Genomic DNA, 13,481 nt, shown 5'->3' on the forward strand with positions numbered 1-13,481 from the left:
AAACAAAACCTACCCTGTGACAATTGAAATTTGTTACCCGCATCTTTACTTGTAGGTGCCAAAGAGCAGCTCAGCAAGGAGATAGAGGAACTGAAACAAAGTAAGGAGGAATTGGAGGTGAGAATGAATGCCCTCAAGTCTCAGTATGAAGGTCAACGTCTTCGGTTGGACAAAGAGCTGAGAGAACTCAGAGACTCACAAACACACCCTGACCCAAGAGAAAAAACACAGGACCAGAGTGGAGCCAAGGTACAGGAGTGCTGCTCTCTGTAGACACTTTGTATAGTTTACAACTTTTAATAATTGTTATTCTCTTCTAAGTCATGTATTTATCATCTGATTGCAATATTACAAATCTGTATGTGTATTTAGGTGGGTGATCAGCCCAAATCAGCAGAACAGAGGCAGATATCTTTGAAAAGTACAGCCCAAGATAGAGGAAGGTAACTAATGGAGACATACACAAGCATGTCCAAATATCACAACATAGTGTATTCTTACATACACTTTGTTGGATAAAAATAGATAACTGTAATAATAACATCAGTGTTTCTCTCAGTTCCAGCGTGTCAGAGCCTCCCACTGCTAACATTCGTCCCACCACAAGTACTCAGTCTCCTGGCAACAAGCCAAGCCCTTCAACTGGTAACAAGGCCACACCCCGTGCCAGCATCCGACCTATGGTTACTCCGGCAACTGTCCCGACCCCGACACCCACTGCCACTGTTATGCCAACAACACAGAATGACAGCCAAGATGGTAACAGAACTAGAGATGTAGTACATTACTAGTGGTTAAATCATTGTTTATTTTGGGGATAAATCTCTTCTGTGATGTATCGGATAGTAAAATATATTTCTCTCTGTAGTGTTGATGAGTACCGGAACCTCTGCGCACTCTACCAGCTCCAGTCTGGTGATTGCGCCCACCTCCATAACTCCTCCAACCAGCACACAAGCCACGGCATTTGTTCAGCCCACCCAACAGCAGGCAACCAATCAGGACGCAGCGCTCAGTATAGAGCCAGAACGACCATCCACATCCTCCACAATGATGGTACCAGGTGAGCAGGATCGTGTGCTAAACTCACCAGTACTAAATCTAAACTATTGAAACTTTCAAATGTTTAAAACTGTTGGCCAGTGGTGTTCCACACACTGAATATAACTCTGAAGGTTCTTAGCTCGTCTGACAGGACACCAGTAGCATGAGTAGTGTTAACCAAGATCCTTTTATTATCTAGTGTATGTTTGCTTTGACTTAAGCAGGTTCAAAGCGAGGGAGAGAGAATGAGGAGGACGAGGAGGCCAGACCTGAGACATCACACACTCCACCAACCACTAAAAAACTATGCCTGAAACTAACTATCCCACCACAGGTAAACATACACTTAACGAAGTGCACTGTCAGAATGTTCCTCAATTATAATCTATTAATTCCAAGCATGAGGATTTTCTAAAAGCATGTGACTTTTTCATCTCTTGCAGCCAGTGTGGTTTATGTTTGTTATGTTATGAAATACTTTTCTAATTAGTTGTGAAACTTATTGTATTTCAGATGGAAGGTGATGAGGAGATGGAAGGAGAGCTGAGGGATGAGGAAGAACGACAGGATTCACCAGATGACAGTCAGGTCAGCTTTAAGAGTTTGTTTTTTATTGAATTGGTGACAAAGAAACATACAATTTAGAAGATGGTATTTTTTGGATAGGAAATGTACAAAAAACATGACGAGAAGTTTTTTGTGTGGTTAACATAATTTTTACAGGCCAGTTAACTAAGGAATTTAATCATAATCCTTGGTTTTGATTCTCCCTCTGATTAAAGGGGTACATAGCCCTACCACTTCACCACACTTTACCCCACTTCTCCCTAACACTCGGTACTAAAGTAAATCACTACTACCACCAATTTAGAGCCAGCAAAACAGAGGGTTCAGGTCAAGTGTTAAGGCAAAGGGGGAGAATGCGGATTGGGCTTTAATGTTGCGTATAACCAGGATGAATGATTACAAGTATCTGTGTCAGTTTTTGTGAACCTATGTGTCAATTTGTAGTGAAAATGTTGCTCCTTAATCAATATAGCTGTAGTTGATTCGGTGTCGTAAATTTATTTGTGCCAATCTCCACTAACAGGGAAATGACACTATTTGAAGTCCGTTATCTTTAACCACTAATCCTGGAACACGATAAGTTTCTACAGCCTTTTTACAGTGATTGAACATAATTAATAATGCATTTATATTTGGGAGTAGGCACTTCCAGAGGAGGGGTTCCCTGTCTTAGCTGAAGAGAATGAGGACATAGAAGAAGAAGGCGTGTCCCAGTCTGTCCCCTCTGATCAGCTATCCTCTCAGGACTCTATAGTCCGGGATGTTATTGTGATTGACACGGACAGCGAGAGCCAGGAAAGCAAAGAGGAGGCAGAGGATGGGGAGAAGCAGGAGGATGAAGGTGAAGAGGAGGATGAAGAGGAGGAGGTGCTGCTCTTCTTATTAACTTCCTAAATATTTTCACCTTTGATCTGTTGTCAGGATTAAACAATTTATCTGTGTTATTCTGACTCAGTATAAGGAGGATGATGAAGAGGAAGATGAGGAAGATGAGGATGATGCTGGTGGCAGTGGAGTGAGGGGAGGAGAGGAGAGTAATGAGGAGAGCAGGGAGGCTGAGGGGGAGGAGGACCAATCAGAAGATACCAACACTGATGAGAACGCGTGTGGACCGTGTGCTGACTCCCAGTGTCCCTCTGAGCCATCACACAGCGGTGAGATCACACACACACAAATACACACACACACAGACAGGGATCCGTTTAATTTTTCCTCATTAAATAAGCTCATGTGAGTTGCTCATTTCTTCCAGGTGAAGGCAGCAGTAGCACAACATCAGAGTCTGACCCCATCAGAGACCCTGTAAACCTTCCCCCATTCTCCTCGGCAGCACCTTCCCCCTCTTCTTCACTTACACCCCGCCTACCCCACCCTCGCAGACTATCACACTCCCTTCCACCGCGGCTCTATATACAACCTCCCGCTCCGGAGCTGGGACCCCCACACACTCAGGTAGGCAGTAAAACAGAGTTAAAGGTTTCGTGATGCAGCGCAAATTAGTTTTAAGGATCTCTAAGATCAGTCATATAATAAAAGTTTAGTAAAACATCAACTTAAAAAAAAAAATGTCTTACTAACTTTGCTTTGAAAATGATTTCTTGAGTAAATTGAACAGTAGTCTGACAGTGACCAGGTGTGTTTATTAATCAGAGACAGTCCTCTCAGCTGCGCAGACAATCAGTAGGACGTGGACTTCAGCTCACCCCAGGAATAGGCAGTACGGTAAGAGATGAAGTATGAAGATCTGGATTACATTTGATGTCTGTTGATCATGAATGTGTTTGTATTCTACTGTTGGTCTAAATAATGACATTTAAGCTGAGACAGTGTGCTAATGTGTTACAGCAGCATTTCTTTGAAGATGACGACAGAATGGTTCCCAGTACTCCAACACTGGTAGTCCCACACCGCACTGATGGCTTTGCTGAGGCTATACAGTAAGATCCACACAGACAGAGTCAGTGATGGTTTAGTCAGATTATTTCAGTTTTGTAGGTATAAAAACAACTAATATTGTAAAAATTTAAACATTGTGTGGAAAGTAAAATAAATATACAGGAAATAAATAAATATACTGCAGGGATATCTTAAAACTGGAATTTCTAACCCATACATACTTATGGGTCTTTTTTTTTTTTCGGCTGTTCCCTTTCAGCCACAGTCAGATGAGAGCATGTTCACTGAGAAATATTGGGGTTAAGAAGTTGTTGTTCCTACTCACTTTTTTTTTCTTTAAATTGTGTGTCCAAATGTCCAAAAGTGTACTTACACATGCACCCTGAAGTTCTTTAAACTACCTGGGTCAGATTCTTCCATAGTCAGAAGGCTCGATTTCATCTCACCAAAAAAAAGTGGAGTTTCTCCCAATGTATGGATGTAAAAAAAAAAAAAAACCCAAAACACTTAGGGTTTTAAAAACTTGTATCTTTTAACTTTATATTGCAGTAAAGATTGTATTATTTGGATTGGAGATATCTTGGAAAGATGCCTCATCATCGTTTACCTCCCTTGTTTGTCTTTCACCACTCAGTTCTCCTCAGGTAGCAGGTCTGTCAACAAGGTTCAGGTTCGGGCCTCCAGAAGACCTCCTGGCTCCATCATCAGCTTCACACTCTGACCTGGGACAGCTGGCCTCTCAAGGAGGTATCATACACATTCACAGCGAAACCTTAACTAATCCCAGCAGCTGTGTGGATGAATTATTTCATTTTCACACTTGATCATTCTGTAGGTCTGGGAATGTATGAGTCTCCCCTGTTCCTGGCTGCTCACGATGAAGACGGAGGAGGAAGGAGTGTCCCTACCACACCTTTACAAGTGGCTGCACCAGGTAAGATGATTAATCTTCACATTGTTGAAGTGTCTACACTGTCACTTTCATTTATAAATGCACTATAAATCATGTTCTCTTCCTCTTGCTCTGTCAGTGACAGTCTTCACTGAGTCTTTACCCTCAGACAGTGGTGACAACATGGCATCCCAGTCGGTTCCAATGGTAACTGCCTCTACTAGTATGGCTGCTGTTGCAGAGGATGGAGATGAGGTTTTCATGGAGCAGGAAAGAGAGGGGTGAGCTACTGTGTGACATCTAAATGAAAAAGAGCTGGAAAAAACCAATACAGCAAGTAACAATGCAGGATCAAAGAAACCTATGTACAAATATTCAATGCATCATTGGAAACGTTCCTAACTGATCGCACTGAAGATACTACGTGATGTTTTTGTGCACTCCTCTGATGTTTTAATTTTTATATTTGCTACCTTATCCACAACAGACTTTAGCCGTGAGGCTTTCTGAAGTATTTGTGTGTGTGTGTAGATGAACTTGTTAAATAAAATAACTAGCACATCCATCTCCCTAAAAGTCGGGTGAATCTGTAGTAAAAAAAAGTTTTTTTTGGTTTGAAAAATTGTGTTCAAGGTGCTGGCATGTTAAATTTCTTTCCTTTAGATCTAGTATTGAGTCTTCTTTGGAGAACCAGGCAGACATGGATTCAGCAGGACAGCAGAGTGATGAAGCATCACTGCCATCTACCAGCCAAGACCATGGTAATTTATATAACTAATATTTTTATTTTATATTTATCTATCGATCTATTCAGTTAGTTAGTTTATTTTTTTGCATCTGTGCAAACAACATTGCTTTTATCACATTCCAAAGACTTTTAACTTATTAAAATACTTTTTTTAATGAGTTAAGATCTAGAATAATAATAATCTTTATTTACAAGACTTTATCCCTTAATCAGCTGGTTATATTCTCAATCATCGGCTGACATGGACAACTGGCCCTTCATCCAGACTAGGGAATTCCTTTATTGGATATTGGATATTGGATATTGGATATGAACAGTCCTACTGCTCAGAATCATGTCTCCCTCCCTAAACTTTGACATCCTCTCTCATACATGTCTCTCTTTCTAGACATCAGCAGTTTACCCCAGCGCCGCACAGTAACCAGTCAACCTCTGGTCAGCAGCCTGACAGGTAGAGGAGCCAGAGGATTGAAGGTGGAGGGGAGGATGTTACTCAGCCGCAGAGGTAACAATGTAGAGTCCTCCTTGACTTTATTAAAGATCATGTGCCACAGAACTGACTTTTAACTGTCACTCAGAGGATATGATGAAATTGTTTATTGAAGTGCATTAAGCAGAGCAGCATTACATACATTATATACAGCAAGGATGTTGGATCAAATCCTGATCATCTCAGCTATTTCTTCTAAACTGCCCTCCCCCTAACGTCTCTCTTTTACAGGAACTTTCCCTCGAGGAGGGAGGGGAGGACCCATGGGCAGAGGGGGCATTTCCTAATATTGATGTCTCATTTTTGGATCATTTCTGTACTGAATTTTACTACTTCATTGAACCCCCTGTCCAATCAGAATCAATAATCACAGTAGTACAAACAATATGACAGTTGTGTTTTTGTGATGGTCTTTCACATTATGGAATTCAGTGATTTTATTTTTTTTTAAGTTTCTTTCATTTTGTTGTGCTGTTGATATATTTGTTGTAATAAATTCAAAATGTGAGTAGCAACGATACTAATACAAGAATGTGATATTTTCAGCTTAACTTACGTCTATATTCTGAAATAAAACATTTTTGATGATTGATTGAAGTCATTATTCAGGAAAAACATCACATTCTGTGATTGTAGCTTGTTTTGTTAGAATTTGATTCTTTTCTGATTCATTGTCTAACCTGTGACTGTCTTTGGCTTTTAGACTGTAGGTCAAACATAAAACATCGGGGGTATTATGATAGAAATTATTGGATATATTGCTGACTAAAATATATTTCATTTACTAATAGTAAACAACCTCTCACTGAAAAAAATGATGCTGGTTGTAGTCATAGTAGTTATAGCTGTAGATGTAATAATTTTAGTGTTAGTGGACCCAACCTGGACAAACATAACTGGCGATTTTATACATTTGTTTTTAACATTAAGAATTTTAAAGAAAATAGTAAATGACTTCTTTCAAATCAGTAGACATATTTACTAAGACTTTTGTGCTGAAGCAAAAAACAGAACAAGGCTGACATCTCCTTTTCAGGGACAGCGCAGCCAAAGTCTGATAGAGTTGGATGGGTAGGAAGGGTTAGCATTCTGTGTGATCATGTTGGCAGAGCTGGTTGCCATGGCAGCAGGGCTGAGGATGGGTAGAGGTACAAGTGCTGAAGATGGGTCAGGTTTAACCAGCACTGGCCAGTCTTCTACAATCTGGACACTGAAGAAGAGAGCTGCAAATACAAAAGACATGTTTTCAACTGCTCCAACTACAATGACAATTGAAATAAGTCAGCATATTACTGGGAACACTTCAAGACACTAAAATGTAATTTTCTGTTGGTGAGTGGTGACTGACTGGTTGTCTGTACGTGTGACCCTGTGATTGATCGCCAATCTATCCAGTGTGTACCCTTGGATGGATTCACTTTTATTACTACTTTTGGTCTCCTTTAATCTCAAACTGTCTACAGGTAGAGACAATATTTTAAATATTGCTACCTGTTTACATTAGGTTAGATTTGCAACTGCGGCAAAAGACTAAACTGACCTCAGAGAACATATTAAAAGTTAAAAGCACCATTAATGCAAAAAAAGATATTTATTGACCAAACAGAATGGGACAAGGAACCTAGAACTAAGAAGATCCTGATTGAGTAAGTGTAAAGAAAGATTTGCAAACTTTCCAGAACAGCTGGGACACTGGGTAAAAAGTAAATGAAGTTTGAAAATAATTTAAAAGTAGAAATAGAACAAATCCAACTTATTAAGAAAACTAAGACAATGATATTTTATCAAAAATATTAACTAATTTTGAATTTGATGCTAGCAACAGGTCTCAAAGAAGTTGGGACAGGGACATGTTTACCACTGGGTTGCATCAGCTGTTTTTTTTAAGGACATAATGTGTTTGAGAACATGCTTTGTTTTAGTTTAGTTGACATAAGCAGCAAAAAGGAGCCATATCCAGTTCATATCCATATATCAAAAATAATGATATACATATGTTAAAGAGCCAAAATATCAACCTACTAACTTACTAAACTATAGCACAATTCATACTTAAATATTCTTTTGTTTACAGCAAGAAAATTAAAATGTATATTTTTTGATAAATAATTTTATGATATCGCAACACAGTGATAAACATGTCCCTGTCCCATCTTTTTTTAAATGTGTTTCCAAAAATCTTTTATATATTGTATTTGTACTATTTCCAGCAATACATTATTTTGTTTTTTTTTTTACTTTTCTTTTGATTTGTAAATCATTTTAATTTTAATTTCATGTATTTCATGATACACTTCTAGGGTCCTGATAATAATTCTGGAAAACAGATTCATGAGACTTCACCAAATGTGTGGGCTGTAAAGCTAAAATGCCTCATATACCACTTTGAGACTCTAGTACTATAAACAGGATTAGCAGCTGATTTCTAATAAATGCTGTAAATTGTGGAAGGCTCTTACGTCCAGAGAAGATATAGTGATGGTATCTGTCAGGCCTCTGGAGGCTTTGCATGGACAGAGCAGAGGTGACCGGGGTGGGGACTCCCTTCAGAGACAATTTGATGTTGATCTCTCCACTTAGAACAACATCTGGATGGGAGAAACAAAAACACCATTGTGGGTAAGTTGCAAAAGGATGCTGGACAGCTGGAGGAAAGAACTAAGTTCTTTATTGGACTGGTCCCTTTGTAGCCATGTCCAAGATGTTCTCTTAACCTGGTTTCAGGCTTTTAAACAAAAAGTCCAACATCTGTTGCTCTGGTACAGCAGCCACAGATATGAATAGCTTAGCTTAGTACAAAGGTTGGAAAGAGTCACAGTATGCAAGACAAGACACACCATTTGTAGAATGTCTTGATCATAATAGTCACACAGCCACATTATGAGTTGCTGGGGTTAGTGATTAGTGAGGGATCTGACCAGTGTGGTGACTCGAGTGTGTCTTCAGGGTGCCACGGGGGTTAAAGCTGCAGGATGGAGTGCTTCCTGGTGAGAAGGTGAACCTCTGCATGATGTCCCCTAGAAAATAGACAAAACGGTGACTTCAACAGGTTGTTTTTCCAACTCTGTCCAACCCTGATTACTGATTCCCTGAATATCTGTTTCTAGTGACCTATGACATTTATATTATTTTTCTGTCATTTTGGTCTTTTTCTGTGACTACCTGTCTTCCTCACCTTTCTTAAAGAAGTAGACGCTCTCTGATGAGCTCCTGGTGGCTGGTACTGCCAATGCAGCATTGATGGCTCCAGTCAGGCCTGGGAATTCAGTGGCCACAGGTTTGGGAAAGCCTGCCTCCACAACCATGTTTCCATTGAAACGCCAGTACCGGTCACCCTGGAGCCGTGGACAAGCAGAAGGAGAGAGGGGAGAAGAGGTTAACGACTAGGCAGTGGTCCGTGAGTCATTTATTGAGTCATGCAAACATGTCCCAAATGTTCCAGTCAGCATTCACCTTAATATGTAAGGCAACATTTATCTAATATTTTGTAGAAAAGTTGCAGAAAATGAGTCCAGAGTTGTAAATTTAAACATTTTACACAGCTATGCAACAGCTGTGTAAAATGTTTAAATTTACAAAATATGTATAAAAATTATCAGATCAACAGTTAGTTTTTTAAAAAACCTTCATTTTTGTTAATTTAGTTCATTTATTTTTTTTTTATCAGAGAAAATTTAATCAGCAAAAGTTTATTGATAAATAATTTGAAATAATTGTGCTTTTTTATGACCTTTTAAAATAGTGGACTGAATGTTGCTGCATTTCTGAGATGTCATGTTGAGCTTCATGAGAATGTGACTGTGACGAAGTATTTTCTAACATTTTTAAGAGTTATGTGATTGGGTACAAAGAAACCCATCAGTTGCAGCCCTGATTCAAATCAGTAGTGGTGACTCTACATCTTCCTACTCAGACATTGAGTAGTATTTGAGTTATCGTAATATTTGTACCTTGATAATGTAAGTATTTCCATGGCAGTTACAGCGTGTGAAGACAGCGTCAATGGGAGATGAGATGCCCAGAGAGTCTGTGATGCTCTGTGGATGACCGACTGATCGACTGACAGGGTCTACAGCCCAGAACAGGTCACCTAGAGCACACACACACATACACACACATACACACACACACACACACACACACACACACACACACGCAAATCACACAAATCACACAAAGTACATATTATTATACATATATTATATCATTAGAAATATATATACTTTTCGCAGAAGCTTGGTACTGAACTACAGATAACCCACAAGTCTGAATAACACAAATACACAAAAGCCCAACTCAAACACACATACACAGCTATGTACAGTGCACACAGTGATACTGACCTTTGAATATCAGGATAGTCCCATTTTTCAGAGCTGTCAGTCCATTAATGGGAGAATTACTGCAAAGGTCAACATCAGCAAAGAGTCCTACACACACACACACACACACACACACACACACACACACACACACACACACACACACACACACACCACTATATGAAAGAAAATACAGGACCAGGGAATCTCCAGTGGAAGATCATATTAGTGCAAAAACACCCACCACACTGAAATCTACTTTCAGTACCTGCTCCCAGTCCCGCAGAGCCTCCATCCACCACAGAGAGTCCCAGGGTCTGGGCTACATCCTGAAGGGTGCTTGGTCTTGGCCTGGAACCTGTTAGACTACTGAGACCTAGGAATTTCATTGTGTGACAAAGGTTTAGCATAATTAAAGACAGTAGCAAAAACCATGATTTTACACAAATGTTCTAATTTAAAATACAGAAATCCAGACAATCAAATTAAACAAATGTTATATCCTCCTGAGAACTGAGGAAAAAACAGTGTTTTGGTGCAGTCTCCATCTCAGCATGAAAACAAAGTTCCCCTCATCCCACCCAAACCGTGAGATATCATTAGAAAGGCAAGCAGGTCCTCTATTGAGCACATCAGGGCTTACTATGGTAGTTCAAATGAGTCAAAAGGTTTAAATCAAAAAGATATGTCCACTACACTGGACATAAATTAATAGGCTGGGTCTCAGGTGGATATTCAAATTAATATGATATTGGTTTCATTCACCTTGATTTGACACATATGGAGGTGCTCCTCCAGGTGACAGCAGCATATGGGCAGTTACACCAGCAGTTCCAGGACCAGAAGGACTGACAGGAGAACTGCTGCCAAGAGATGGAGCATTGTAGCTTTGCAGAGAGGAGCCCAGTGCAGGGGAGTCCTGAGCTTGACCATTAGAGGAAGGGACAGAGGCTGGCAGCAGATCAACAGACGTGTTACTATCTTCCATGCATGACTGAAGCAAGTTGGTTTATGTACAGTAATTGAATGCAATATAGGTAAAATAGAAAGAAAGAAAGAAACTATTCCAAACCATGTTGTAGATGAGTTGTTGATACAGCAGGAGGAGCAGGACCTGAAGAGCTGGCAGTCAGTGGGCTAAGGAGAGAACCTGGACACTGACCTCCAGGGTACTGAGGGCAGCGGCCTGACCCTAAATCCAAACATGAATTAAGAATTAACTCCACAGGCTTGCGTTGTCAGTGGTTACATTTTATTGATTCTGGAATATAATGTAGCTGATATTGTACAATCAGCATGCAGTGAGCCCAATTCTTACATGTTGCATGTATAATGTCCCCTTAGAACTACAACTTACCAGTGAACCACTCCTCACTCTCACTGTTGGACCTCATACTGCTCCTCTGTGATTTACGATTACCTGATGGAGAGAAAAACAAACAGAGAAAGTCATTTCGACCCCTGTCCACCACTTAATTAACACCACCATGTGGATTTTATGCCGTGGCCTGTCAGCGTACACACTGTTCACAAACGTGAGTATGATGGCAGTGAAAGGGAAACTCTAGGCCTTGTTGATGGCTGCTCACCTGAAGCTGTGGCCCTCAAAGGCTGGAAAGTCTTGGGATTTGGGACTGACACACTGGCATCTGTTGACACAAGTTGGAATATTTTATTTAGAGAGATACATTTAGTTATATGCATTTAGTTATTTAGTTGATTGGACATGTCCCCTAACCTTCTACTGGTAAAGTCTGACTCTATACAGTCATCGCTGTTCTACCTCTCACTATAACATTAGATGGTCAGATCTTACCGCAGTGCAGCTGGTAGTCGTGGCAACAGGTGTTGTAGCGGATGCACTGAGGATCGCACTCACACAGCTGACCACGTCTGAATGTCTCCCCACAGCGACCCTGACAGGACTGAGCTGGGTCGCACAGAGAGACAAGCAGAACATTATCAACAGGAGCAGTTTGTAATGTGTCACCATATCTGAAACATGAAGCTGCATGAAGACACTGCTGCTCCAGTCTCCATTGCTTTTGATCTCAGTAATATAGAGAGTGGCCATCACAGTCCAGGTAAGAGGGGGAATTTAAATGTAGGTGACAGACTCTTCAAAAATAGCATTTTTGTGTTTTAATAAATTTGCAAAGATTTCAAACAAACTTCTTTCACGTTGTCATTATGGGGTATTGGTTGCAGCGTTTTGAGGAAAATAATTCATTTTATACCACTTTGGAATAAGGCTGTAACATAACAAATTGTGGAAAAAATTAACTGTTGTGAAAACTTCCTGGATGAACTGTAAGTCCACATTAACTCTATTATGTAATTATGCACAAATGAGGCCTGGGAGTTTTTCAACATTGCTCACTGTACTGTGATCTTTTATATATGATCTGTATAGCAGCTTACCAATGGTGCAAGTCTTCTGAAAGTCTGGGCAGCACTCGTTATGTTGCAGGCAGCTGAAGTCACAGGTACACTGCTGTCCTCTGGTGAATACCTCACCGCAACGACCCACACAGTTGCCTGAAGAGAGAAAGGAAAGACAATTCATACTTGGTGATAATGATATTTTGTGTTTTACACATGACCCTCTGGAGATATGATAATACACCTACTAAAGTACAGGTGCACTGTACAGCACCAGAAATACTTACAGGTTAATACGTGTGTGTCGCTGCCTACCTGGTCTAGCAGCAGCAGAGGTCATAGCCAGGCCGAGCATCAGGAGCCACAGTGACATTATCATCCTTATCTTCATCTTCATACAAGACTCAGTGGAACCAGACTCTGCTCTAAACAGGAACTGGGATACACAGAAGCAGACAGAGTAAAGGAGTGATACCGGCACGATGATGATAGAGAGTGAGAGAAGCAGTGGTTACCTTCTCAGTGAGCCAACTCTTTTCTTCCTCTCACAACCTGTCCGTCCGCTGTTCTTATATATGAGACAAAGGGCATGGAGACAGGACACAATACACACACAAACCCACACTCATACTACACCCAGAACCTAATTAAAACTGCTAAGACGTATTTAACCTTCCTACACTGGTAATAAATGAACTCCTCCACACAGGAACTCTTTTCAAGAGCAAAGAGGGAAATACGTAATAACATCAGTCTCCATTTACTTTTTATTGTGTATTTTTATTTGCACAATGAGCTCGTCCTCTGCATTTTTTAAAGTTTGGAGAGTGACAGAGTTTTGTAATATTTCATAAGTAGCACCAAGCATCATAGTGATTAAGTGTAAGGTCTGTGCTTTTACTATCTGTTGCCTTCTGACACCATGTTCCCTGCAGCCATCTGGAGGAATGGTGTGTCTGAACCAGCAGAAACTGATGTCATGTGGTTTTGACACTTTTGTGTTGTTGTTTTTTTTTTTTTCAATTGTTCTGTTCAGTCCCTGGGTCATAAAAAGTGTCTAGATGTGGGTGACTTTTAAAAGGACAAGATGAGAGGAAAGAACCAAAGATGAAGGGTTAATGTGGTGACATTGTAACATAG

At 40.2% G+C, this 13,481-nt stretch overlaps 2 protein-coding genes across 9 annotated transcripts in view; one reads left to right on the forward strand and one right to left on the reverse strand.

The window, feature by feature from the left end:
• tpra (translocated promoter region a, nuclear basket protein) overlaps positions 1–6,227 on the forward strand; it is a 25,151-nt gene extending 18,924 nt beyond the window's left edge. For 3 of the 8 annotated variants that reach the window (XM_067474118.1, XM_067474122.1, XM_067474121.1), the window contains 17 exons: positions 56–249; positions 373–443; positions 560–759; positions 869–1,063; positions 1,266–1,378; positions 1,558–1,632; positions 2,254–2,478; positions 2,567–2,765; positions 2,864–3,063; positions 3,262–3,333; positions 3,457–3,548; positions 4,142–4,254; positions 4,343–4,441; positions 4,539–4,680; positions 5,063–5,160; positions 5,536–5,652; positions 5,869–6,227. In XM_067474118.1, the coding sequence (XP_067330219.1) occupies positions 56–249; positions 373–443; positions 560–759; positions 869–1,063; positions 1,266–1,378; positions 1,558–1,632; positions 2,254–2,478; positions 2,567–2,765; positions 2,864–3,063; positions 3,262–3,333; positions 3,457–3,548; positions 4,142–4,254; positions 4,343–4,441; positions 4,539–4,680; positions 5,063–5,160; positions 5,536–5,652; positions 5,869–5,924 (2,261 nt within the window). In that variant the 3' untranslated portion in view covers positions 5,925–6,227. Of the gene's footprint in view, positions 1–55; positions 250–372; positions 444–559; positions 760–868; positions 1,064–1,265; positions 1,379–1,557; positions 1,633–2,253; positions 2,479–2,566; positions 2,766–2,863; positions 3,064–3,244; positions 3,334–3,456; positions 3,555–4,141; positions 4,255–4,342; positions 4,442–4,538; positions 4,681–5,062; positions 5,161–5,535; positions 5,653–5,868 lie in introns of those variants that run through there. The other 5 variants (XM_067474120.1, XM_067474119.1, XR_010910572.1 and 2 more) reach the window with 5 other exon arrangements.
• On the reverse strand, positions 6,069–12,884 carry prg4a (proteoglycan 4a). Its single transcript, XM_067474125.1, has 15 exons — positions 12,857–12,884; positions 12,657–12,777; positions 12,381–12,497; positions 11,776–11,889; positions 11,549–11,608; positions 11,317–11,379; positions 11,032–11,151; positions 10,725–10,910; positions 10,228–10,335; positions 9,981–10,067; positions 9,588–9,727; positions 8,813–8,972; positions 8,556–8,654; positions 8,097–8,225; positions 6,069–6,860 (listed from the first exon to the last, which is right to left on the reverse strand). Exons 2-15 carry the CDS (start codon positions 12,736–12,738, stop codon positions 6,670–6,672), a joined length of 1,656 nt encoding a protein of 551 aa, XP_067330226.1. The 5' UTR covers positions 12,739–12,777; positions 12,857–12,884; the 3' UTR covers positions 6,069–6,669.
• Positions 12,885–13,481: the final 597 nt, after the last annotated feature.

This window comes from Channa argus, chromosome 14, assembly GCF_033026475.1.
Source record: "Channa argus isolate prfri chromosome 14, Channa argus male v1.0, whole genome shotgun sequence".
In the NCBI taxonomy this organism is placed as follows: Eukaryota; Metazoa; Chordata; class Actinopteri; order Anabantiformes; family Channidae; genus Channa; species Channa argus.